Here is a 26069-nt window from a genome sequence, read left to right as displayed (position 1 = left end):
AATGGATTATTTCCATTTTTTAGATATTCCTAGAGCATCTGCATCTCTAAAAGCCATGATGAACTTGAAAAACCCACCCACACTCCAGCTACTGGCAAGAAGAAGCCTGCTGAAAGATGAAGCCTTGACCATCTCTGCTCTGCCACACCTGCCCAAGCAAAATTTTCCACCACTGTTCAAAGATGCATTCAATAGCAAACAACTTAACCTCCTTAGTCACATGGTGGCAGCATGGCCCTTCCCATGCCTTCCTCTGGGAGGTCTGGGACAATCTCTTAGCCTTAAAGTCCTGAAAGCTGTGCTAAATGGCCTTGACATGCTGATGACAAAGAAGAATAGACCTAGGTAAGTTAGACCAAGATAGCCTGGAGGAATGTATGTGGATGGACTGGTGAATCGAGTAACCACAGTGGTTTCAAGGTTAATTGGAGGCTTTTGATTTTGTGGCTCAGTGTCTTCAAGAATAAAAAAAAAATCAGTCCAGTATTGTGTCTAGCATTGCTTAGAGCAGAAAGGGTACATATACATTGAGTCAGTCCATGCTTTTTTGCCTGTCACTAAAATTGGAAGATTTGTCCAAGGAATAGACTGAAGGGAAGATGAATTGTGAGGTCATGCAGATTACAAATTGTATCTCCTCATCTAGATGTCCTTCTGTTTTACCCACAGGAGTTGGAAGCTACAAGAGCTTGATTTAAGAGATGTCTACCATGACTTCTGGAATGGCTGTGCTGGAATGCAGCATGTTGTCTGCTCTCCGGATGTCATCTGCATGAGCAAGCCATCGGAGAATTGCCCCATTCCTGAGGAGAAAGGTGCCCTGACTATATTGTTAAACCTTTCCATCTTGTCCCACAGGCCCTCCAAATACCTAAGGTATTTTTATCATTGGGCCAAGCAGCGAAAAGATGTGATCCGTGTGATCTCTCCAAAGTTGACTTTTCATGCCGTTCCTGCATATGACCCCCTGTATTTGTTGGAGGTTTTTGATCCAAGCTCAATTCAGGAACTGGAAATCAAAACATGCTGGGATATGCCTACCCTTATAAGGCTAGCCCCAGGCCTGGGCCAGATGAAAAGCCTCGAGAAACTCATTTTCAAAGAAATCTCTGTACCTTTGGTATGGCGTTGGACCAAAGAGATTATAGCCTGGTCTCATTCAAAGATTCTTCCCCACTTCTCCAAACTGCATAAGCTCCAGCATCTCTATTTGAATGGAGTCTGCTTCGTGGAGGACAGCCTAGAACAAGTGCTGGGGTAAGAAAGGACAGAGATCTTTATCCATTAGTGAGAAAAGAACCTTTTGTTTGTTGTTGTTGTTGTTGTTGTTGTTGTAGTTTTTGTTCTGGTTTGCATTAAGTATTAGTGTATACAGTGATTTCCCAGCCATTTTTAATGTTACATAGATGTGAGCATAGATTGATTACTAGAGAAATTCATGCTGCTGTGACACCATGACTAGTCACCTTAGTAAATTTAGACTGTCATATGCTTACATGATTTACAGTAGGTGTCTTGAGAAACCCAGATGAAGGGAAAATAAATGTACAGAGTGTGTGAGACCTTACAGGACCTATAATCTCATGTCAACACTTACCTCAACTATGGAAGCAGGTTCCATCTGCCTCTGTCTTTCCGTGGTTCAAAGGAAATATAGGCACATGAAGGGGTTTAATAGATGACATATGAGTGGATGCTTGTGGTCAAAATGATGTCTCATGTTCAAAAGAGTGGATATGTGTGGAAGCTGGAACCTGTTGAATTAAATGTTGGCAGACCTGGGAATGTTCCTAAGTGGTTCGCAGTGTTCCTGTTGGGTTTCCCTCCATACAGTATGTGTCCCCCCATATGTTTTCTGCTTACTAGTTCAGAGGGCACTGTAGAGCTTAGGCAGTAGCAGCCATAGGTATTGTTAGGTCTCCCATAGGGAGCACCAAAGGCTTGACCAAAATAATAACTTGAAAATGACCTTGGGCCAGTGTTCGCTCTGCTACTTTGAAGTTACAGACTTTCTCTTCAAATAAATATTGAAGTTGACTAAAGTAACTTTCTCTCTCATTTCTCTCTCTAGGTGCTTGGAGAGTCCATTAGAGACCCTTGCTATAACAGACTGCCTTTTGTCACTCTCAGATATGGAGTATTTGTCCCAGTGTCCATGCATCCATCAGCTCAAACACCTGGACCTGAGTAGTGTCACATTTAATAATTTAGGTCATCCGTTTCTAGGAAGCCTGCTAGAAAGACTGAAAGCTACCCTACAGACATTAAAATTGAAGCGTTGTGATATCATGGACTTCCAAATCAGTGCTTTCCTCCCTGGGCTCAGCCAGTGTTCTCAGCTCACTGAAGTCAATTTTCTGAAGAACTTCTTATCCATGGGCAGCCTGAAGAAGCTGTTGCAGCATACAGCCAACCTCACACAGCTGACCCTGGAGAAGTACCCTGCCCCTGACGAGGTCTATGATGACATTGGTGATGTTATTCCACAGAGATTTGTCCAACTTTGTTCTGAGCTTATGGACACACTGAAGGAAATAAGGCAGCCAAAACAGGTCTACTTTGTGAGTAAGAGATGTTTAGATTGTCGTAAATACTTTATCTATGATTTGAAGGCCAGACTGTGTGACTGTTGGGAAGAAATATGAAGAGAGCATTTCTGGCCTCTTATTAATGGAAGGTAGGCCTCATGTGATTCATTAGAGGCATCCACCATGTGCATTCAGGACTTTTTGGATGTATATGGGTAGAGGATTATTTCTTTCTATTTGATCTCCAATCAACTTCTTCTGACTTAATGGAGACCTCTTAATACTGAGTACTATGAACTTAATTTCATCCTATTGTGTATAGCACACACACCCTAGGACAGCAGTGATATTTGACAATTTGACAGCCTGCATCCCACCAACTTCACGTATGAGAGACCATCGGGAATGTGAAGGAAGGAAAGGGACACGACATCACGAAGAGGATAATGGACTGGTTTAGGAGGGCTCTGTGTCATTTGTCCTCTGGATGACATCCACTTTTGGCTGCCCCTCACATACTGTTCTGTACAGTATACATATAATTGTTTTTGAAGTAGAAGATTGGCTGAAACCATAAGTACTGTATGAGGCTCCTATCCCTGTTATTTTGTATCTATCTGTTAATTGGAAGGCTCTGATGCCTTATATTATCATCTGTAATCACGTAGCATTATACTTTCTCATAGGTTCCAATAAATCACTTTTGAATGAGAACATGCTTTGTTTTATCTTTGCTGAATACTCTTATGTGAAACTTGTTCATTGAACATATCCTAAACCGATAGAATTGGGTACCCTTGTCTCTTCCCCCTCCTCCTCCTAGAGTTTTCAGAGTCCTTTAAACCTTACCATGTTATTTCCTTGCAGAAACTTTATAATCTTATGCTTCAAGAGACCCTATTAAAATGCTGTATGGATTCCATTAGTGACATGAACCAGTGTTTAAGAATGGTTGCTACTCACCTTGAGGAGAGCTGTTGTATTGCCAGTGCACATGTTGAATTGTGTAGTGGCTATTTCTGTTTGTCCAGTTGACTATATCTGGAATAAACCACAATCCATATTTGGGAGACCCATCTTTGATCCTGATCTTGACACATAGTGGCTATGAATCTTAGGACACTAAGGGGAGGAGATCACTGAGCTCAAGCTCATTTGGGACAAAGCAAGTCTAAGATCCAAGTGTGGTGCTAAACACCTTTAATCTGGGACAAACCTTCAGGTGGAGACCTACTTGAGGACATCAGAAGAAGGAGGGCTGGCTCTCTTTGCCTTTTTGCCTTCTCATACCAAGATTCTGCTATATCTGGAAAATGTTTTTGTGGATTTTAGGATGTTCTCCATAAGGAAAGAATACTTTTGGGGGTTTTAGAATGCAGAATTCAAGGTTTTACTCTTGAGAAATGGCAGCTCATTCTCAGAACTCTCTTCCCAGTTTCTGCCATCTGGAGTGTCTGGGGAGACAAAGCTTCCAGGGCAGGTTTTCTTCTTACTTTCTGTTTCTCTGTCTTTCTCTCTCTATCACTTAGGTTTTTTCCTTCTCCCAGCTCCTTTCCCTCTTTCTTCTTCTTCTCTTCCTCCTCTCAACTATTCAACTCCCTCACTGTGTTCATGTGTCTGTGTGCACTCGCCGGTTTGTGTGAGTGTTAGGGATGTATCTCTGGCTGTTTGGAGTCACTGTGGTGCGAAGTTTAGCTTCCAAGTCATAAGATCCACAAGCAATATGAGCATGGGGATTAAAGGTATACACTAATACATATTGCAGAATAGATGTTGCCTAGGCCACTTTAATTCCTGGGTGCTGGATCAGAACTATGAAACAGGAAAGTAAAGAAAGAATGTGTAAAAGTCCCCAAGGTGGAAGCCAACGTTTTTTTTGGGGATGTCAATGAGTAGGTATGTTTGAAGCTTATCAACATTCTGAGACATAATTGGGTTAGAAACTAATTACTTTTGAAAAAATTGAAAAATTGGATGATTTCTATGCTAAGTGCAGATATTTCACTTCTGAGCCTTGTTCCCAGAAATGTCTCATTACACCACAAGCACGCATCCTAACAATATTCTGAGCATGTTTATTTCTATTAGTAATTGAAAACAACCTAGATTTTCCTCAGGTAAAATGGATAAGCAAAATTTTGTACATCCATAAAATAGACTAATATCCAGCAAATAGTCATTGATACCAGGAATTTTGAAAGTAAAAGTATTCAAGTGTAAAGCATGATAGTGAGTGAGGTAAGCCAGACACTGAATGGCATCACTATGTAGGCAGGTTGGAATTTATTATATAAACTACATAACTAGGGTGGCCTTGAATTCACACATCAACCAACCCCCTGATTGGTCCAATCGGAATGCCTGTGATGCTGCTCTACACTGAACAGTCGAAACAAAAAGAAATAAAGACAAAGTCAGAAAATGCAATAACTGCATCAGATGTTAGGGATAGCTACACCATTTACACTGTCACCTAAGAAATAGTCATACTACACTATGAGATAACAGAGAATTGGAAATAGCTCTTCTGTTCCAGTTGCCAGCCAATATGCCTGCAAAACCAATAGGTTAGTCCTAAAGAAAAGCCAACACCTTTGAGATCCACACACAAACATTCTCATCCCAGTCACACTTTCTTAGGTCCAACCGCAAATGCAAGTCTGCATATAATATTGTCCTTTCTGAACAAAATAAAACCATGATACAGCTGACACTGGCTACTGGACACCTTTCTGAGGAGTGAAGCCATGAAGTCATAGCCCTCTTCATAGAACTGTTCCTCTATGGAGTATTTTTTTCCTATTTTATCAAACAATAATATTGAAAAATGCAGTGTTATTATCATTGTTATTTAGATTTATTTTATTTTCTATGTCTTTTTTCGTGTGTATGGATGTGTGAGTGTGTTTTGTGTGTGTCTACAGAAGAGAGCATTGTTCCTGTGGAACTAGAGGTAGCCAGATGAGTAGTAGGATTTGTAACTGGGTCTTATACATGAGCAGTAAGTTCTATTAAACTCCAAGAAATTTCTCAACCCTATTGATATTAAAGGCAAGTAAGTTTTTTTCATTTGTTTTGTGTTTGTCTCTCTGTGTGTGTCTTTTCTCTCTTTAACTATGTGACTCTAACTTGAGTAATTAGGCTATGCATAGAGTTTATGTACCCAGTATGCCATCTGATTGGATCAGTATTTGAGACAGCTTTGCATTTACCAAGGCTGGCCTCTTACCATGAAGCTCAGGCACTTCTCAATCTTCTCCTCCTCTACCTTTCCCATCCCAAGTGTTGGGGTACAGGCAAGTGCCACCATATCTGGTATTTCTGATACAGTAGGGTTTATTTTGTTTATTGTTTTTTGTTTTGTTTGTTTTTCTTCTCAGAAAGGAAAACAGACTAAATCCTTTCCCTGGCTTCATCCTTCATTTGGATTTAAGGAATTGCCCACTCCCTGAGAAGCGTCAGGTTTGGGGGCCTGAATTATCAAACATTTTGAAATTAACTTGAATTTTATTCTTGAATATTTTGTTTCCCTTTTAGTTTTTTAACACAAGGCAAACAAAACCTCCTGACCAGGTTTTCCTGGTTGAGATTCAAATGTTTCCTCAGCTATAGCAATTTATGTGGAGAGTTCCAGCTGTGAAGGGGAGGCTGAGTAGTAAATTGTTAAAGCTTCAGTAGAGCCAGAGAAGAAACTGTCTGCAAGCCTGAAGTCAGAGTTGTCCTGGCTTGCAAAGAATCTGTGTTCCATCTGATGAGTACCTCTCCTTCATTGATACCATTCTGCTCCTTTCCCTACTAAATGAGGCTTTGGGTGGTGCCACGCACAAGGCTAATCCAATGGTGTTTTGGGTCAGATATTTGTGCCAGCATAATGTTAGTGATCTCCCCAAAACGGACAGGAGCAAATCAGATGTAACTCACCACAGTGTTGTGAATTTATTTTAGATACCTCTTTCTCTGCTCATGCACCACTTTGACAAGGGACAGTTCTGGGTGGTTGTCAGCCCTGAGTGTCTATGGAGAAAAGCACTATTGTGAGAATCAGTCAGGGTGTATGTGTGCAAGCATCTAATTGGAAAGCTGCTGGAACCTATAACACAATGAGCTAATGTTAGACACCATATCATAAAGGAATTTCTGCTCTCCTCTGCATTATGGTCATTAGAAAGTGCATGGGCTTGTAACATGGGGATGAATGTTTGTTGAGAAAATAACCTGGGAACACTGTTCTTGTTGAAGGTGTAACATGGTAACCCTTGTATTCTTGCAGTTATCCTAGAGACTGGAGCTAGGCTATGGTTATGTTGGTGGGCAACTTGGAAACTAATGCTACTTACCAGCCTGTTGGTATACAGGTTTTCAAATGTAGGACAGTTCATCTAAAATGGATCTGATCTAAAAGCTTTGGAATCTCCTCTCTTACCACCACCTCTTCCACCTCTAATTAGAATTCCTCTAGCTTCATGAACATGGGTAGAAACAGGACTATGTTTTATGATGTGACTGATGCATGATTAGGGGCCCATCATTGGGAAACAGGAATTAATCTTGAAGCTGAATTCTACTCCTACAGGCTATGGTCATCTTCAAGTGCAAATCGATGTGTGGTTGAACATGCTGTCACTCTATTCTACAGGGACCCCTTTAGTGAAGCCCTTGTGACTAGCACCCAATTTCTGCTTTAAGGTTGGTGGAGACCTAGAGGTAGACATGATTTTTGGAAAGCATAATGTTTCCCAAATCGATGTGTGAGCTGTTCGACACCCTCGAAATTCTTTAATAATTAGGAGTCATCTGCGTTTGTTATAACTTCTGTCAAGAGGTATACGGATTTGGGTATAGAGTGAAGGGGAGTAGAGTTATCATGTCATCCCTAAGTTTCTGTGTTCCATTTAATTAAGTTCTTTTTTAGAGTTTGTTTTTTTTCTCTACCTGTCCTGAGCTCTGATGTTTGTTATTAAAGTGAAGTTTTTCTCTGTATTTAAACAGCTGAGGAAATTTTATTCGGTATTAAAAATTACAGATTTAGTGACAACATATAAATAAATATTCTTTTTCTTTTTTGTTTTTTTAAACTTTATTTTAAAAAACAAAGATAAAAGAAAAAAAAATTAAACATTTTTCCATAATTGTATACAAATACCTTTTTGAAATTGCATTGCTTGGCTTTTTTTTTTCTTTTTTTTAAGGTTTGACACTGTGCATTAAGGTCTTACTAGTTACAATGAGCAAATGTACATGTAAAACAGGATGTAACCCGGAATTAGTCAACGTTTTCTTGGTGTGTAAGGATTGAGCATAATGGGGTTTTTGTTTTTTTTTGTTTGTTTGTTTTCTTTTCTTTTTTTTTTTTTTCTTGAACTTCACACAGTCTGTGAGTTGTTTCTGGGGCAGTCCGAGCCTCTGGGGTTAGCATCCCACTGTCAGTGACTGCATATTTTGTCTGTGCTTTTGTGATTGTGTTATCTCACTCAGGATGATATTCTCTAGCTGCAACCATTTTCATAAGAATTTGGTTAAGTCATTGTTTCTGATAGCTGAGTAGTACTCTACTGTGTAAATGTACCACAAGTTTTGTTCCATTCATCTACTGAAGGACATCTGGGTTCTTTCCAGCTTCTGGCTATTATAAATAGAGCTGCTATGAACATTGTGGTACATGTATCTTTGTTGTATATTGGAGTGTCTCTGGGTTATATGCCCAGAAGTGGAATAGCTGGATCTTCAGGTAGTACTATGTCCAATTTTCTGAGGAATGGCCAGACTGATTTCCAGAGTGGTTGTATCAGTTTACAACCCCACCAAGAGTAGAGAAGTGTTCCTCTTTCTCCACAACCGTGACAACATCTGCTGTCATCTTTTTTTCTTCTTTATTGTTACAGTAGGAATGTATTCTTAACATCCTGACCCTCTCAAGTCCACTTCAGAAATACATTTGTGTTCACAGGAGAATGTACATTGTTGGTGCTAGCATGTGTATGTGTGATTAAATTTTAGTGGTGTGGAATCATTCATTTTTATTTTCATGTGTGTAGTTAACAGCCTTGTACTGAACTTTCCCATCTGCTGCATTGAGCCAGGTTTGCTTTTAGACTTTTTTTCACTATGTAAAATCTAACAGCATACATTAGATCTATCTGCAACTCACCCTGTAGCCTATGCAAACCTGTATGTTTCAGTAATTTTTCTGCCTTAAGACAGTGTTATATAGTACTCTGCTCACTTTGTTTAGATCTCCATGAAGACAATCAAATGAAATGACACCTGGTAGGAAGCCACTGACAATCTCACTGCAGAGATCTTGAGCCAGAGATCTTGAGGCATAGAGGCCAAGAAACTTAGGAAACTAAGGCAAGGGGATCACTGAGCTGAAGGTCATCTGGGACAAGCAAATCCCAGATCCAGGTGTGGTAGCACACACCTTTAATCTGGGACACACCTTCAGTTGGAGACCTATATAAGGACTTTGGAATAAGGAAGGCTCACTCTCAGCCTGCCTGCCTGCCTGCCTGCCTACAGGGAGTATTCCTGCCTGCCTGCCTACAGGGACTATTCCTGCCTGCCTAGTGGAGCTCTGACTACTTGCCCTGTGGGATTGAGCATCTGCTATATCTTTGACTTCGCAGCTGCTGCCGGACATTTTCAGGGATTGCACTACAGACTGTAAGTCTCCCATAAGTACCTCCTTGCTACATAGAGACTATTCATAAATTCTGTGACTCTAGAGAACCCTGACTAATACAAAGTGCTACACTATAAGAAAACCAGAAACCTCACCTAACCTGGACTCCTGGGATCTGTCAGACACTGAGTATCTATTAGGCAGCATGCACAAAGGAAATGAGCTCCCAAACAAAGGACTCCACAACAGAACAGCTGAAGCTAATATTTGAGAGAATTTTTGAATAAGAATGTCGGAAAGTCTTGTGGGTTAGAGGGATGATAAAATCCTATTAGAGATATAGGAGCGGCAGAGGATGAGATGTGGGAGGTAGGTTAAACAGGGGGAGCAGGGTTGAGTATGGTCTGGTAAAAGCTTTAAGAATAAAAAAAATTATGAATACTCATTTTCCTGCCAGGAGATTAAATCATACTAGACACACCCTATCTCATTCAAGCACACTCAGTTAATGCCCAAGACCTAACTGTCAGCTCAGGTTCTCTAATTTTACCAGAGGAATCTGATAAATAGGCTGAAAAGTAATACGGAAGAATAAAACCATGCCAGGACTCAGAGTTTGAGAAATATCATGGATGCGTTTCAATCATGACCATAATCCCATGGTTTATACATTTGCAATTGAGGATCGGATTGACTACAGGGAAGTCTAAACAGGATAAAATGGGGAAAGAATTCATGTTCCTATGAGGTAGCTTATTGGCCTGAGAGGTGTGGCTAGGAAGAGAATGTGTAATGGTGAAAGAGTATTAAAGGAAGGGATTGGCTATAACAGACAGTCTGAGACTTGGAGTTTCAAGAGAGTAACTAGAATGCTGAGAATAAAATTTCTGAGAGCAGTGTCCAAAACAGGGAAGTCATTTATTCTCATCCTTTGCTGGACAGCATCCGTTTAATCTTAATTTGTTTTTGTATGTGGGTGTTTCTTTGCTTGCTTCCTTGCTTGATTTCTTAACCTGGTTATTTTGAAGCAGGAAACTTCATTTAGCCCAAGTTAGCCAGAAATCCATAGGTGGTCAAGTGTCATGAGACACTGAATATTCAGTCTCTACCTCCTTAGTTCTGAAGCAGCCTTTCCCTGCTGGTTTACAGTGGGCTATGAAGGAAATATTCAAGGACTCGGGCACACTGAAGAACTTGATTTATTCTTATATACTCTAATCTACCTTAAAATTTTAATTCAAAGTGAATATAGAATTATAAAATGACAAGTAAGAAAATTGTATGTAGAGGACTCTTGGGTATGAGTTCAAGGAAACTTCAAACAATCAGAGCATTCAGATTTCTGTTTTATTTGTTGATTGGTTTTTTATTTACTAACACCTGCTCAATTCTCCTCCCATTTACCATATTCCAAAGGCTTTCTTCCACTCCTTTTGCCTTTTTGTTTTTAGAATGGGTGTGCCATCTGTGTATCTCCCCATTCTGGTACATAAAGTCTGAATGATTAGGTGTTTCCTTCCCTACTGTAATCCTACAAGGCAGAAGACTTGTCCCACACACAGGCTATGGCTTTTGGATAGACACTTTCTCTGTTTGTTTTGGCCCATGTGCAACCAAGCTGCATCAAGGGTACATTGTGTGGGGGAGCCCTGGGTCTACTCATTCCATCTTCTTTTGATGATGGTTCAGTCTCTGAGATATCCATTGCTTATATTACTTGACTGTGATGTTTTTCCTGTGTAGCTTCTATTCTTTTTGGGAGCTTGTAGTGATCTACAGACCTGCTGAGGGGTGAAGAAGATTGCATTTAGAAAGGGGATACAAGGCCCACGGGGCACATTGGTATGCCTGGCAGGACTAAATGAACCAGGAAAACTGTAGGGAATAAAAGGTGGTCTGTATGGTTCAGGCTCAGCAGATATGAGGAAGGTGGATAGAAAGATTCTGGAAAGAATAAAAAAAATCCTTCAATAACAAGCTGCTCAGGCCTACTATATTCACTCTCTTAAAGAACAGAATTCAACATTGCTCCTACTTCTAAACCTTAAAGAAGTAAAATTTGTATCTATTTCATGAAATACTTTGCTCCATTGATGGTAGAATATGCTTAATGTTTTCACACAAATTGGTCTGAATTATATCTGAAGCTCTTCTTTGTGAGAAGAGTAGAAATCACAGGTTAAATTGGATCAGATTGGGCAAAGTAATAGGGAAGGTCTGTTGAAATGGGCCCTCTTCTAATTGCAGGAGGAACTTGAATAAACTATGGAAATGAGAGAGACAGAAACCATGTCACCAGATATCAAAATATTTCAATGTCACCAGACCAGTAATTGAGACCCTGTCTGGTGTATGTGATTAGTGCGGTTTGGCAGCTTGAAGAGATGGGCTAAAATAAACTTAAATGGATTATTTCCATTTTTTAGATATTCCTAGAGCATCTGCATCTCTAAAAGCCATGATGAACTTGAAAAACCCACCCACACTCCAGCTACTGGCAAGAAGAAGCCTGCTGAAAGATGAAGCCTTGACCATCTCTGCTCTGCCACACCTGCCCAAGCAAAATTTTCCACCACTGTTCAAAGATGCATTCAATAGCAAACAACTTAACCTCCTTAGGCACATGGTGGCAGCATGGCCCTTCCCATGCCTTCCTCTGGGAGGTCTGGGACAATCTCTTAGCCTTAAAGTCCTGAAAGCTGTGCTAAATGGCCTTGACATGCTGATGACAAAGAAGAATAGACCTAGGTAAGTTAGACCAAGATAGCCTGGAGGAATGTATGTGGATGGACTGGTGAATCGAGTAACCACAGTGGTTTCAAGGTTAATTGGAGGCTTTTGATTTTGTGGCTCAGTGTCTTCAAGAATAAAAAAAAAAATCAGTCCAGTATTGTGTCTAGCATTGCTTAGAGCAGAAAGGGTACATATACATTGAGTCAGTCCATGCTTTTTTGCCTGTCACTAAAATTGGAAGATTTGTCCAAGGAATAGACTGAAGGGAAGATGAATTGTGAGGTCATGCAGATTACAAATTGTATCTCCTCATCTAGATGTCCTTCTGTTTTACCCACAGGAGTTGGAAGCTACAAGAGCTTGATTTAAGAGATGTCTACCATGACTTCTGGAATGGCTGTGCTGGAATGCAGCATGTTGTCTGCTCTCCGGATGTCATCTGCATGAGCAAGCCATCGGAGAATTGCCCCATTCCTGAGGAGAAAGGTGCCCTGACTATATTGTTAAACCTTTCCATCTTGTCCCACAGGCCCTCCAAATACCTAAGGTATTTTTATCATTGGGCCAAGCAGCGAAAAGATGTGATCCGTGTGATCTCTCCAAAGTTGACTTTTCATGTCGTTCCTGCATATGACCCCCTGTATTTGTTGGAGGTTTTTGATCCAAGCTCAATCCAGGAACTGGAAATCAAAACATGCTGGGATATGCCTACCCTTATAAGGCTAGCCCCAGGCCTGGGCCAGATGAAAAGCCTCTAGAAACTCATTTTCAAAGAAATCTCTGTACCTTTGGTATGGCGTTGGACCAAAGAGATTATAGCCTGGTCTCATTCAAAGATTCTTCCCCACTTCTCCAAACTGCATAAGCTCCAGCATCTCTATTTGAATGGAGTCTGCTTCGTGGAGGACAGCCTAGAACAAGTGCTGGGGTAAGAAAGGACAGAGATCTTTATCCATTAGTGAGAAAAGAACCTTTTGTTTGTTGTTGTTGTTGTTGTTGTAGTTTTTGTTCTGGTTTGCATTAAGTATTAGTGTATACAGTGATTTCCCAGCCATTTTTAATGTTACATAGATGTGAGCATAGATTGATTACTAGTGAAATTCATGCTGAGGTAACACCATGACTAGTCACCTTAGTAAATTTAGACTGTCATATGCTTACATGATTTACAGTAAGTGTCTTGAGAAACCCAGATGAAGGGAAAATAAATGTACAGAGTGTGTGAGACCTTACAGGACCTATAATCTCATGTCAACACTTACCTCAACTATGGAAGCAGGTTCCATCTGCCTCTGTCTTTCCGTGGTTCAAAGGAAATATAGGCACATGAAGGGGTTTAATAGATGACATATGAGTGGATGCTTGTGGTCAAAATGATGTCTCATGTTCAAAAGAGTGGATATGTGTGGAAGCTGGAACCTGTTGAATTAAATGTTGGCAGACCTGGGAATGTTCCTAAGTGGTTCGCAGTGTTCCTGTTGGGTTTCCCTCCATACAGTATGTGTCCCCCCATATGTTTTCTGCTTACTAGTTCAGAGGGCACTGTAGAGCTTAGGCAGTAGCAGCTATAGGTATTGTTAGGTCTCCCATAGGGAGCACCAAAGGCTTGACCAAAATAATAACTTGAAAATGACCTTGGGCCAGTGTTCGCTCTGCTACTTTGAAGTTACAGACTTTCTCTTCAAATAAATATTGAAGTTGACTAAAGTAACTTTCTCTCTCATTTCTCTCTCTAGGTGCTTGGAGAGTCCATTAGAGACCCTTGCTATAACAGACTGCCTTTTGTCACTCTCAGATATGGAGTATTTGTCCCAGTGTCCATGCATCCATCAGCTCAAACACCTGGACCTGAGTAGTGTCACATTTAATAATTTAGGTCATCCGTTTCTAGGAAGCCTGCTAGAAAGACTGAAAGCTACCCTACAGACATTAAAATTGAAGCGTTGTGATATCATGGACTTCCAAATCAGTGCTTTCCTCCCTGGGCTCAGCCAGTGTTCTCAGCTCACTGAAGTCAATTTTCTGAAGAACTTCTTATCCATGGGCAGCCTGAAGAAGCTGTTGCAGCATACAGCCAACCTCACACAGCTGACCCTGGAGAAGTACCCTGCCCCTGACGAGGTCTATGATGACATTGGTGATGTTATTCCACAGAGATTTGTCCAACTTTGTTCTGAGCTTATGGACACACTGAAGGAAATAAGGCAGCCAAAACAGGTCTACTTTGTGAGTAAGAGATGTTTAGATTGTCGTAAATACTTTATCTATGATTTGAAGGCCAGACTGTGTGACTGTTGGGAAGAAATATGAAGAGAGCATTTCTGGCCTCTTATTAATGGAAGGTAGGCCTCATGTGATTCATTAGAGGCATCCACCATGTGCATTCAGGACTTTTTGGATGTATATGGGTAGAGGATTATTTCTTTCTATTTGATCTCCAATCAACTTCTTCTGACTTAATGGAGACCTCTTGATACTGAGTACTATGAACTTAATTTCATCCTATTGTGTATAGCACACACACCCTAGGACAGCAGTGATATTTGACAATTTGACAGCCTGCATCCCACCAACTTCACGTATGAGAGACCATCGGGAATGTGAAGGAAGGAAAGGGACACGACATCACGAAGAGGATAATGGACTGGTTTAGGAGGGCTCTGTGTCATTTGTCCTCTGGATGACATCCACTTTTGGCTGCCCCTCACATACTGTTCTGTACAGTATACATATAATTGTTTTTGAAGTAGAAGATTGGCTGAAACCATAAGTACTGTATGAGGCTCCTATCCCTGTTATTTTGTATCTATCTGTTAATTGGAAGGCTCTGATGCCTTATATTATCATCTGTAATCACGTAGCATTATACTTTCTCATAGGTTCCAATAAATCACTTTTGAATGAGAACATGCTTTGTTTTATCTTTGCTGAATACTCTTATGTGAAACTTGTTCATTGAACATATCCTAAACCGATAGAATTGGGTACCCTTGTCTCTTCCCCCTCCTCCTCCTAGAGTTTTCAGAGTCCTTTAAACCTTACCATGTTATTTCCTTGCAGAAACTTTATAATCTTATGCTTCAAGAGACCCTATTAAAATGCTGTATGGATTCCATTAGTGACATGAACCAGTGTTTAAGAATGGTTGCTACTCACCTTGAGGAGAGCTGTTGTATTGCCAGTGCACATGTTGAATTGTGTAGTGGCTATTTCTGTTTGTCCAGTTGACTATATCTGGAATAAACCACAATCCATATTTGGGAGACCCATCTTTGATCCTGATCTTGACACATAGTGGCTATGAATCTTAGGACACTAAGGGGAGGAGATCACTGAGCTCAAGCTCATTTGGGACAAAGCAAGTCTAAGATCCAAGTGTGGTGCTAAACACCTTTAATCTGGGACAAACCTTCAGGTGGAGACCTACTTGAGGACATCAGAAGAAGGAGGGCTGGCTCTCTTTGCCTTTTTGCCTTCTCATACCAAGATTCTGCTATATCTGGAAAATGTTTTTGTGGATTTTAGGATGTTCTCCATAAGGAAAGAATACTTTTGGGGGTTTTAGAATGCAGAATTCAAGGTTTTACTCTTGAGAAATGGCAGCTCATTCTCAGAACTCTCTTCCCAGTTTCTGCCATCTGGAGTGTCTGGGGAGACAAAGCTTCCAGGGCAGGTTTTCTTCTTACTTTCTGTTTCTCTGTCTTTCTCTCTCTATCACTTAGGTTTTTTCCTTCTCCCAGCTCCTTTCCCTCTTTCTTCTTCTTCTCTTCCTCCTCTCAACTATTCAACTCCCTCACTGTGTTCATGTGTCTGTGTGCACTCGCCGGTTTGTGTGAGTGTTAGGGATGTATCTCTGGCTGTTTGGAGTCACTGTGGTGCGAAGTTTAGCTTCCAAGTCATAAGATCCACAAGCAATATGAGCATGGGGATTAAAGGTATACACTAATACATATTGCAGAATAGATGTTGCCTAGGCCACTTTAATTCCTGGGTGCTGGATCAGAACTATGAAACAGGAAAGTAAAGAAAGAATGTGTAAAAGTCCCCAAGGTGGAAGCCAACGTTTTTTTTGGGGATGTCAATGAGTAGGTATGTTTGAAGCTTATCAACATTCTGAGACATAATTGGGTTAGAAACTAATTACTTTTGAAAAAATTGAAAAATTGGATGATTTCTATGCTAAGTGCAGATATTTCACTTCTGAGCCTTGTTCCCAGAAATGTCTCATTACACCACAAGCACGCATCCTAACAATATTCTGAGCATGTTTATTTCTATTAGTAATTGAAAACAACCTAGATTTTCCTCAGGTAAAATGGATAAGCAAAATTTTGTACATCCATAAAATAGACTAATATCCAGCAAATAGTCATTGATACCAGGAATTTTGAAAGTAAAAGTATTCAAGTGTAAAGCATGATAGTGAGTGAGGTAAGCCAGACACTGAATGGCATCACTATGTAGGCAGGTTGGAATTTATTATATAAACTACATAACTAGGGTGGCCTTGAATTCACACATCAACCAACCCCCTGATTGGTCCAATCGGAATGCCTGTGATGCTGCTCTACACTGAACAGTCGAAACAAAAAGAAATAAAGACAAAGTCAGAAAATGCAATAACTGCATCAGATGTTAGGGATAGCTACACCATTTACACTGTCACCTAAGAAATAGTCATACTACACTATGAGATAACAGAGAATTGGAAATAGCTCTTCTGTTCCAGTTGCCAGCCAATATGCCTGCAAAACCAATAGGTTAGTCCTAAAGAAAAGCCAACACCTTTGAGATCCACACACAAACATTCTCATCCCAGTCACACTTTCTTAGGTCCAACCGCAAATGCAAGTCTGCATATAATATTGTCCTTTCTGAACAAAATAAAACCATGATACAGCTGACACTGGCTACTGGACACCTTTCTGAGGAGTGAAGCCATGAAGTCATAGCCCTCTTCATAGAACTGTTCCTCTATGGAGTATTTTTTTCCTATTTTATCAAACAATAATATTGAAAAATGCAGTGTTATTATCATTGTTATTTAGATTTATTTTATTTTCTATGTCTTTTTTCGTGTGTATGGATGTGTGAGTGTGTTTTGTGTGTGTCTACAGAAGAGAGCATTGTTCCTGTGGAACTAGAGGTAGCCAGATGAGTAGTAGGATTTGTAACTGGGTCTTATACATGAGCAGTAAGTTCTATTAAACTCCAAGAAATTTCTCAACCCTATTGATATTAAAGGCAAGTAAGTTTTTTTCATTTGTTTTGTGTTTGTCTCTCTGTGTGTGTCTTTTCTCTCTTTAACTATGTGACTCTAACTTGAGTAATTAGGCTATGCATAGAGTTTATGTACCCAGTATGCCATCTGATTGGATCAGTATTTGAGACAGCTTTGCATTTACCAAGGCTGGCCTCTTACCATGAAGCTCAGGCACTTCTCAATCTTCTCCTCCTCTACCTTTCCCATCCCAAGTGTTGGGGTACAGGCAAGTGCCACCATATCTGGTATTTCTGATACAGTAGGGTTTATTTTGTTTATTGTTTTTTGTTTTGTTTGTTTTTCTTCTCAGAAAGGAAAACAGACTAAATCCTTTCCCTGGCTTCATCCTTCATTTGGATTTAAGGAATTGCCCACTCCCTGAGAAGCGTCAGGTTTGGGGGCCTGAATTATCAAACATTTTGAAATTAACTTGAATTTTATTCTTGAATATTTTGTTTCCCTTTTAGTTTTTTAACACAAGGCAAACAAAACCTCCTGACCAGGTTTTCCTGGTTGAGATTCAAATGTTTCCTCAGCTATAGCAATTTATGTGGAGAGTTCCAGCTGTGAAGGGGAGGCTGAGTAGTAAATTGTTAAAGCTTCAGTAGAGCCAGAGAAGAAACTGTCTGCAAGCCTGAAGTCAGAGTTGTCCTGGCTTGCAAAGAATCTGTGTTCCATCTGATGAGTACCTCTCCTTCATTGATACCATTCTGCTCCTTTCCCTACTAAATGAGGCTTTGGGTGGTGCCACGCACAAGGCTAATCCAATGGTGTTTTGGGTCAGATATTTGTGCCAGCATAATGTTAGTGATCTCCCCAAAACGGACAGGAGCAAATCAGATGTAACTCACCACAGTGTTGTGAATTTATTTTAGATACCTCTTTCTCTGCTCATGCACCACTTTGACAAGGGACAGTTCTGGGTGGTTGTCAGCCCTGAGTGTCTATGGAGAAAAGCACTATTGTGAGAATCAGTCAGGGTGTATGTGTGCAAGCATCTAATTGGAAAGCTGCTGGAACCTATAACACAATGAGCTAATGTTAGACACCATATCATAAAGGAATTTCTGCTCTCCTCTGCATTATGGTCATTAGAAAGTGCATGGGCTTGTAACATGGGGATGAATGTTTGTTGAGAAAATAACCTGGGAACACTGTTCTTGTTGAAGGTGTAACATGGTAACCCTTGTATTCTTGCAGTTATCCTAGAGACTGGAGCTAGGCTATGGTTATGTTGGTGGGCAACTTGGAAACTAATGCTACTTACCAGCCTGTTGGTATACAGGTTTTCAAATGTAGGACAGTTCATCTAAAATGGATCTGATCTAAAAGCTTTGGAATCTCCTCTCTTACCACCACCTCTTCCACCTCTAATTAGAATTCCTCTAGCTTCATGAACATGGGTAGAAACAGGACTATGTTTTATGATGTGACTGATGCATGATTAGGGGCCCATCATTGGGAAACAGGAATTAATCTTGAAGCTGAATTCTACTCCTACAGGCTATGGTCATCTTCAAGTGCAAATCGATGTGTGGTTGAACATGCTGTCACTCTATTCTACAGGGACCCCTTTAGTGAAGCCCTTGTGACTAGCACCCAATTTCTGCTTTAAGGTTGGTGGAGACCTAGAGGTAGACATGATTTTTGGAAAGCATAATGTTTCCCAAATCGATGTGTGAGCTGTTCGACACCCTCGAAATTCTTTAATAATTAGGAGTCATCTGCGTTTGTTATAACTTCTGTCAAGAGGTATACGGATTTGGGTATAGAGTGAAGGGGAGTAGAGTTATCATGTCATCCCTAAGTTTCTGTGTTCCATTTAATTAAGTTCTTTTTTAGAGTTTGTTTTTTTTCTCTACCTGTCCTGAGCTCTGATGTTTGTTATTAAAGTGAAGTTTTTCTCTGTATTTAAACAGCTGAGGAAATTTTATTCGGTATTAAAAATTACAGATTTAGTGACAACATATAAATAAATATTCTTTTTCTTTTTTGTTTTTTTAAACCTTATTTTAAAAAACAAAGATAAAAGAAAAAAAAATTAAACATTTTTCCATAATTGTATACAAATACCTTTTTGAAATTGCATTGCTTGGCTTTTTTTTTTCTTTTTTTTAAGGTTTGACACTGTGCATTAAGGTCTTACTAGTTACAATGAGCAAATGTACATGTAAAACAGGATGTAACCCGGAATTAGTCAACGTTTTCTTGGTGTGTAAGGATTGAGCATAATGGGGTTTTTGTTTTTTTTTGTTTGTTTGTTTTCTTTTCTTTTTTTTTTTTCTTGAACTTCACACAGTCTGTGAGTTGTTTCTGGGGCAGTCCGAGCCTCTGGGGTTAGCATCCCACTGTCAGTGACTGCATATTATGTCTGTGCTTTTGTGATTGTGTTATCTCACTCAGGATGATATTCTCTAGCTGCAACCATTTTCATAAGAATTTGGTTAAGTCATTGTTTCTGATAGCTGAGTAGTACTCTACTGTGTAAATGTACCACAAGTTTTGTTCCATTCATCTACTGAAGGACATCTGGGTTCTTTCCAGCTTCTGGCTATTATAAATAGAGCTGCTATGAACATTGTGGTACATGTATCTTTGTTGTATATTGGAGTGTCTCTGGGTTATATGCCCAGAAGTGGAATAGCTGGATCTTCAGGTAGTACTATGTCCAATTTTCTGAGGAATGGCCAGACTGATTTCCAGAGTGGTTGTATCAGTTTACAACCCCACCAAGAGTAGAGAAGTGTTCCTCTTTCTCCACAACCGTGACAACATCTGCTGTCATCTTTTTTTCTTCTTTATTGTTACAGTAGGAATGTATTCTTAACATCCTGACCCTCTCAAGTCCACTTCAGAAATACATTTGTGTTCACAGGAGAATGTACATTGTTGGTGCTAGCATGTGTATGTGTGATTAAATTTTAGTGGTGTGGAATCATTCATTTTTATTTTCATGTGTGTAGTTAACAGCCTTGTACTGAACTTTCCCATCTGCTGCATTGAGCCAGGTTTGCTTTTAGACTTTTTTTCACTATGTAAAATCTAACAGCATACATTAGATCTATCTGCAACTCACCCTGTAGCCTATGCAAACCTGTATGTTTCAGTAATTTTTCTGCCTTAAGACAGTGTTATATAGTACTCTGCTCACTTTGTTTAGATCTCCATGAAGACAATCAAATGAAATGACACCTGGTAGGAAGCCACTGACAATCTCACTGCAGAGATCTTGAGCCAGAGATCTTGAGGCATAGAGGCCAAGAAACTTAGGAAACTAAGGCAAGGGGATCACTGAGCTGAAGGTCATCTGGGACAAGCAAATCCCAGATCCAGGTGTGGTAGCACACACCTTTAATCTGGGACACACCTTCAGTTGGAGACCTATATAAGGACTTTGGAATAAGGAAGGCTCACTCTCAGCCTGCCTGCCTGCCTGCCTGCCTACAGGGAGTATTCCTGCCTGCCTGCCTACAGGGACTATTCCTGCCTGCCTAGTGGAGCTCTGACTACTTGCCCTGTGGGATTGAGCATCTGCTATATCTTTGACTTCGCAGCTGCTGCCGGACATTTTCAGGGATTGCACTACAGACTGTAAGTCTCCCATAAGTACCTCCTTGCTACATAGAGACTATTCATAAATTCTGTGACTCTAGAGAACCCTGACTAATACAAAGTGCTACACTATAAGAAAACCAGAAACCTCACCTAACCTGGACTCCTGGGATCTGTCAGACACTGAGTATCTATTAGGCAGCATGCACAAAGGAAATGAGCTCCCAAACAAAGGACTCCACAACAGAACAGCTGAAGCTAATATTTGAGAGAATTTTTGAATAAGAATGTCGGAAAGTCTTGTGGGTTAGAGGGATGATAAAATCCTATTAGAGATATAGGAGCGGCAGAGGATGAGATGTGGGAGGTAGGTTAAACAGGGGGAGCAGGGTTGAGTATGGTCTGGTAAAAGCTTTAAGAATAAAAAAAATTATGAATACTCATTTTCCTGCCAGGAGATTAAATCATACTAGACACACCCTATCTCATTCAAGCACACTCAGTTAATGCCCAAGACCTAACTGTCAGCTCAGGTTCTCTAATTTTACCAGAGGAATCTGATAAATAGGCTGAAAAGTAATACGGAAGAATAAAACCATGCCAGGACTCAGAGTTTGAGAAATATCATGGATGCGTTTCAATCATGACCATAATCCCATGGTTTATACATTTGCAATTGAGGATCGGATTGACTACAGGGAAGTCTAAACAGGATAAAATGGGGAAAGAATTCATGTTCCTATGAGGTAGCTTATTGGCCTGAGAGGTGTGGCTAGGAAGAGAATGTGTAATGGTGAAAGAGTATTAAAGGAAGGGATTGGCTATAACAGACAGTCTGAGACTTGGAGTTTCAAGAGAGTAACTAGAATGCTGAGAATAAAATTTCTGAGAGCAGTGTCCAAAACAGGGAAGTCATTTATTCTCATCCTTTGCTGGACAGCATCCGTTTAATCTTAATTTGTTTTTGTATGTGGGTGTTTCTTTGCTTGCTTCCTTGCTTGATTTCTTAACCTGGTTATTTTGAAGCAGGAAACTTCATTTAGCCCAAGTTAGCCAGAAATCCATAGGTGGTCAAGTGTCATGAGACACTGAATATTCAGTCTCTACCTCCTTAGTTCTGAAGCAGCCTTTCCCTGCTGGTTTACAGTGGGCTATGAAGGAAATATTCAAGGACTCGGGCACACTGAAGAACTTGATTTATTCTTATATACTCTAATCTACCTTAAAATTTTAATTCAAAGTGAATATAGAATTATAAAATGACAAGTAAGAAAATTGTATGTAGAGGACTCTTGGGTATGAGTTCAAGGAAACTTCAAACAATCAGAGCATTCAGATTTCTGTTTTATTTGTTGATTGGTTTTTTATTTACTAACACCTGCTCAATTCTCCTCCCATTTACCATATTCCAAAGGCTTTCTTCCACTCCTTTTGCCTTTTTGTTTTTAGAATGGGTGTGCCATCTGTGTATCTCCCCATTCTGGTACATAAAGTCTGAATGATTAGGTGTTTCCTTCCCTACTGTAATCCTACAAGGCAGAAGACTTGTCCCACACACAGGCTATGGCTTTTGGATAGACACTTTCTCTGTTTGTTTTGGCCCATGTGCAACCAAGCTGCATCAAGGGTACATTGTGTGGGGGAGCCCTGGGTCTACTCATTCCATCTTCTTTTGATGATGGTTCAGTCTCTGAGATATCCATTGCTTATATTACTTGACTGTGATGTTTTTCCTGTGTAGCTTCTATTCTTTTTGGGAGCTTGTAGTGATCTACAGACCTGCTGAGGGGTGAAGAAGATTGCATTTAGAAAGGGGATACAAGGCCCACGGGGCACATTGGTATGCCTGGCAGGACTAAATGAACCAGGAAAACTGTAGGGAATAAAAGGTGGTCTGTATGGTTCAGGCTCAGCAGATATGAGGAAGGTGGATAGAAAGATTCTAGAAAGAATAAAAAAAATCCTTCAATAACAAGCTGCTCAGGCCTACTATATTCACTCTCTTAAAGAACAGAATTCAACATTGCTCCTACTTCTAAACCTTAAAGAAGTAAAATTTGTATCTATTTCATGAAATACTTTGCTCCATTGATGGTAGAATATGCTTAATGTTTTCACACAAATTGGTCTGAATTATATCTGAAGCTCTTCTTTGTGAGAAGAGTAGAAATCACAGGTTAAATTGGATCAGATTGGGCAAAGTAATAGGGAAGGTCTGTTGAAATGGGCCCTCTTCTAATTGCAGGAGGAACTTGAATAAACTATGGAAATGAGAGAGACAGAAACCATGTCACCAGATATCAAAATATTTCAATGTCACCAGACCAGTAATTGAGACCCTGTCTGGTGTATGTGATTAGTGCGGTTTGGCAGCTTGAAGAGATGGGCTAAAATAAACTTAAATGGATTATTTCCATTTTTTAGATATTCCTAGAGCATCTGCATCTCTAAAAGCCATGATGAACTTGAAAAACCCACCCACACTCCAGCTACTGGCAAGAAGAAGCCTGCTGAAAGATGAAGCCTTGACCATCTCTGCTCTGCCACACCTGCCCAAGCAAAATTTTCCACCACTGTTCAAAGATGCATTCAATAGCAAACAACTTAACCTCCTTAGGCACATGGTGGCAGCATGGCCCTTCCCATGCCTTCCTCTGGGAGGTCTGGGACAATCTCTTAGCCTTAAAGTCCTGAAAGCTGTGCTAAATGGCCTTGACATGCTGATGACAAAGAAGAATAGACCTAGGTAAGTTAGACCAAGATAGCCTGGAGGAATGTATGTGGATGGACTGGTGAATCGAGTAACCACAGTGGTTTCAAGGTTAATTGGAGGCTTTTGATTTTGTGGCTCAGTGTCTTCAAGAATAAAAAAAAAAATCAGTCCAGTATTGTGTCTAGCATTGCTTAGAGCAGAAAGGGTACATATACATTGAGTCAGTCCATGCTTTTTTGCCTGTCACTAAAATTGGAAGATTTGTCCAAGGAATAGACTGAAGGGAAGATGAATTGTGAGGTCATGCAGATTACAAATTGTATCTCCTCATCTAGATGTCCTTCTGTTTTACCCACAGGAGTTGGAAGCTACAAGAGCTTGATTTAAGAGATGTCTACCATGACTTCTGGAATGGCTGTGCTGGAATGCAGCATGTTGTCTGCTCTCCGGATGTCATCTGCATGAGCAAGCCATCGGAGAATTGCCCCATTCCTGAGGAGAAAGGTGCCCTGACTATATTGTTAAACCTTTCCATCTTGTCCCACAGGCCCTCCAAATACCTAAGGTATTTTTATCATTGGGCCAAGCAGCGAAAAGATGTGATCCGTGTGATCTCTCCAAAGTTGACTTTTCATGTCGTTCCTGCATATGACCCCCTGTATTTGTTGGAGGTTTTTGATCCAAGCTCAATCCAGGAACTGGAAATCAAAACATGCTGGGATATGCCTACCCTTATAAGGCTAGCCCCAGGCCTGGGCCAGATGAAAAGCCTCGAGAAACTCATTTTCAAAGAAATCTCTGTACCTTTGGTATGGCGTTGGACCAAAGAGATTATAGCCTGGTCTCATTCAAAGATTCTTCCCCACTTCTCCAAACTGCATAAGCTCCAGCATCTCTATTTGAATGGAGTCTGCTTCGTGGAGGACAGCCTAGAACAAGTGCTGGGGTAAGAAAGGACAGAGATCTTTATCCATTAGTGAGAAAAGAACCTTTTGTTTGTTGTTGTTGTTGTTGTTGTAGTTTTTGTTCTGGTTTGCATTAAGTATTAGTGTATACAGTGATTTCCCAGCCATTTTTAATGTTACATAGATGTGAGCATAGATTGATTACTAGTGAAATTCATGCTGAGGTAACACCATGACTAGTCACCTTAGTAAATTTAGACTGTCATATGCTTACATGATTTACAGTAGGTGTCTTGAGAAACCCAGATGAAGGGAAAATAAATGTACAGAGTGTGTGAGACCTTACAGGACCTATAATCTCATGTCAACACTTACCTCAACTATGGAAGCAGGTTCCATCTGCCTCTGTCTTTCCGTGGTTCAAAGGAAATATAGGCACATGAAGGGGTTTAATAGATGACATATGAGTGGATGCTTGTGGTCAAAATGATGTCTCATGTTCAAAAGAGTGGATATGTGTGGAAGCTGGAACCTGTTGAATTAAATGTTGGCAGACCTGGGAATGTTCCTAAGTGGTTCGCAGTGTTCCTGTTGGGTTTCCCTCCATACAGTATGTGTCCCCCCATATGTTTTCTGCTTACTAGTTCAGAGGGCACTGTAGAGCTTAGGCAGTAGCAGCTATAGGTATTGTTAGGTCTCCCATAGGGAGCACCAAAGGCTTGACCAAAATAATAACTTGAAAATGACCTTGGGCCAGTGTTCGCTCTGCTACTTTGAAGTTACAGACTTTCTCTTCAAATAAATATTGAAGTTGACTAAAGTAACTTTCTCTCTCATTTCTCTCTCTAGGTGCTTGGAGAGTCCATTAGAGACCCTTGCTATAACAGACTGCCTTTTGTCACTCTCAGATATGGAGTATTTGTCCCAGTGTCCATGCATCCATCAGCTCAAACACCTGGACCTGAGTAGTGTCACATTTAATAATTTAGGTCATCCGTTTCTAGGAAGCCTACTAGAAAGACTGAAAGCTACCCTACAGACATTAAAATTGAAGCATTGTGATATCATGGACTTCCAAATCAGTGCTTTCCTCCCTGGGCTCAGCCAGTGTTCTCAGCTCACTGAAGTCAATTTTCTGAAGAACTTCTTATCCATGGGCAGCCTGAAGAAGCTGTTGCAGCATACAGCCAACCTCACACAGCTGACCCTGGAGAAGTACCCTGCCCCTGACGAGGTCTATGATGACATTGGTGATGTTATTCCACAGAGATTTGTCCAACTTTGTTCTGAGCTTATGGACACACTGAAGGAAATAAGGCAGCCAAAACAGGTCTACTTTGTGAGTAAGAGATGTTTAGATTGTCGTAAATACTTTATCTATGATTTGAAGGCCAGACTGTGTGACTGTTGGGAAGAAATATGAAGAGAGCATTTCTGGCCTCTTATTAATGGAAGGTAGGCCTCATGTGATTCATTAGAGGCATCCACCATGTGCATTCAGGACTTTTTGGATGTATATGGGTAGAGGATTATTTCTTTCTATTTGATCTCCAATCAACTTCTTCTGACTTAATGGAGACCTCTTAATACTGAGTACTATGAACTTAATTTCATCCTATTGTGTATAGCACACACACCCTAGGACAGCAGTGATATTTGACAATTTGACAGCCTGCATCCCACCAACTTCACGTATGAGAAACCATCGGGAATGTGAAGGAAGGAAAGGGACACGACATCACGAAGAGGATAA

The 26069-nt window shown here is 40.4% G+C and overlaps 3 protein-coding genes across 3 annotated transcripts; all 3 read left to right on the top strand.

Moving 5' to 3' along the window:
* Positions 1–316: 316 nt before the first annotated feature.
* On the top strand, positions 317–2645 carry LOC308413293 (PRAME family member 12-like; the record flags this gene model as incomplete). Its single annotated transcript, XM_080908216.1, has 3 exons — positions 317–345; positions 670–1257; positions 2072–2645. The coding sequence occupies 3 exons, from the start codon at positions 317–319 to the stop codon at positions 2643–2645; spliced, it is 1191 nt and encodes a 396-aa protein (XP_080764342.1).
* Positions 2646–11869: 9224 nt separating this feature from the next.
* LOC308413292 (PRAME family member 12-like) lies at positions 11870–14193 on the top strand (the record flags this gene model as incomplete). Its single annotated transcript, XM_080908215.1, is given in 4 exon segments — positions 11870–11898; positions 12224–12638; positions 12642–12811; positions 13620–14193. Coding segments are annotated over 4 exon segments (1188 nt in total).
* Positions 14194–23415: 9222 nt separating this feature from the next.
* Positions 23416–25739, top strand: LOC308413291 (PRAME family member 12-like; the record flags this gene model as incomplete). The annotated part of the gene is made up of 3 exons (XM_080908214.1): positions 23416–23444; positions 23770–24357; positions 25166–25739. 3 exons carry the CDS (start codon positions 23416–23418, stop codon positions 25737–25739), a joined length of 1191 nt encoding a protein of 396 aa, XP_080764340.1.
* Between the last annotated feature and the right edge of the window lie 330 nt (positions 25740–26069).

The sequence above is a fragment of the Micromys minutus genome (genome assembly GCF_963924665.1).
Source record: "Micromys minutus genome assembly, chromosome: 32".
Classification (NCBI taxonomy): domain Eukaryota; kingdom Metazoa; phylum Chordata; class Mammalia; order Rodentia; family Muridae; genus Micromys; species Micromys minutus.
This window is presented reverse-complemented; position numbering and strand designations above follow the sequence as displayed.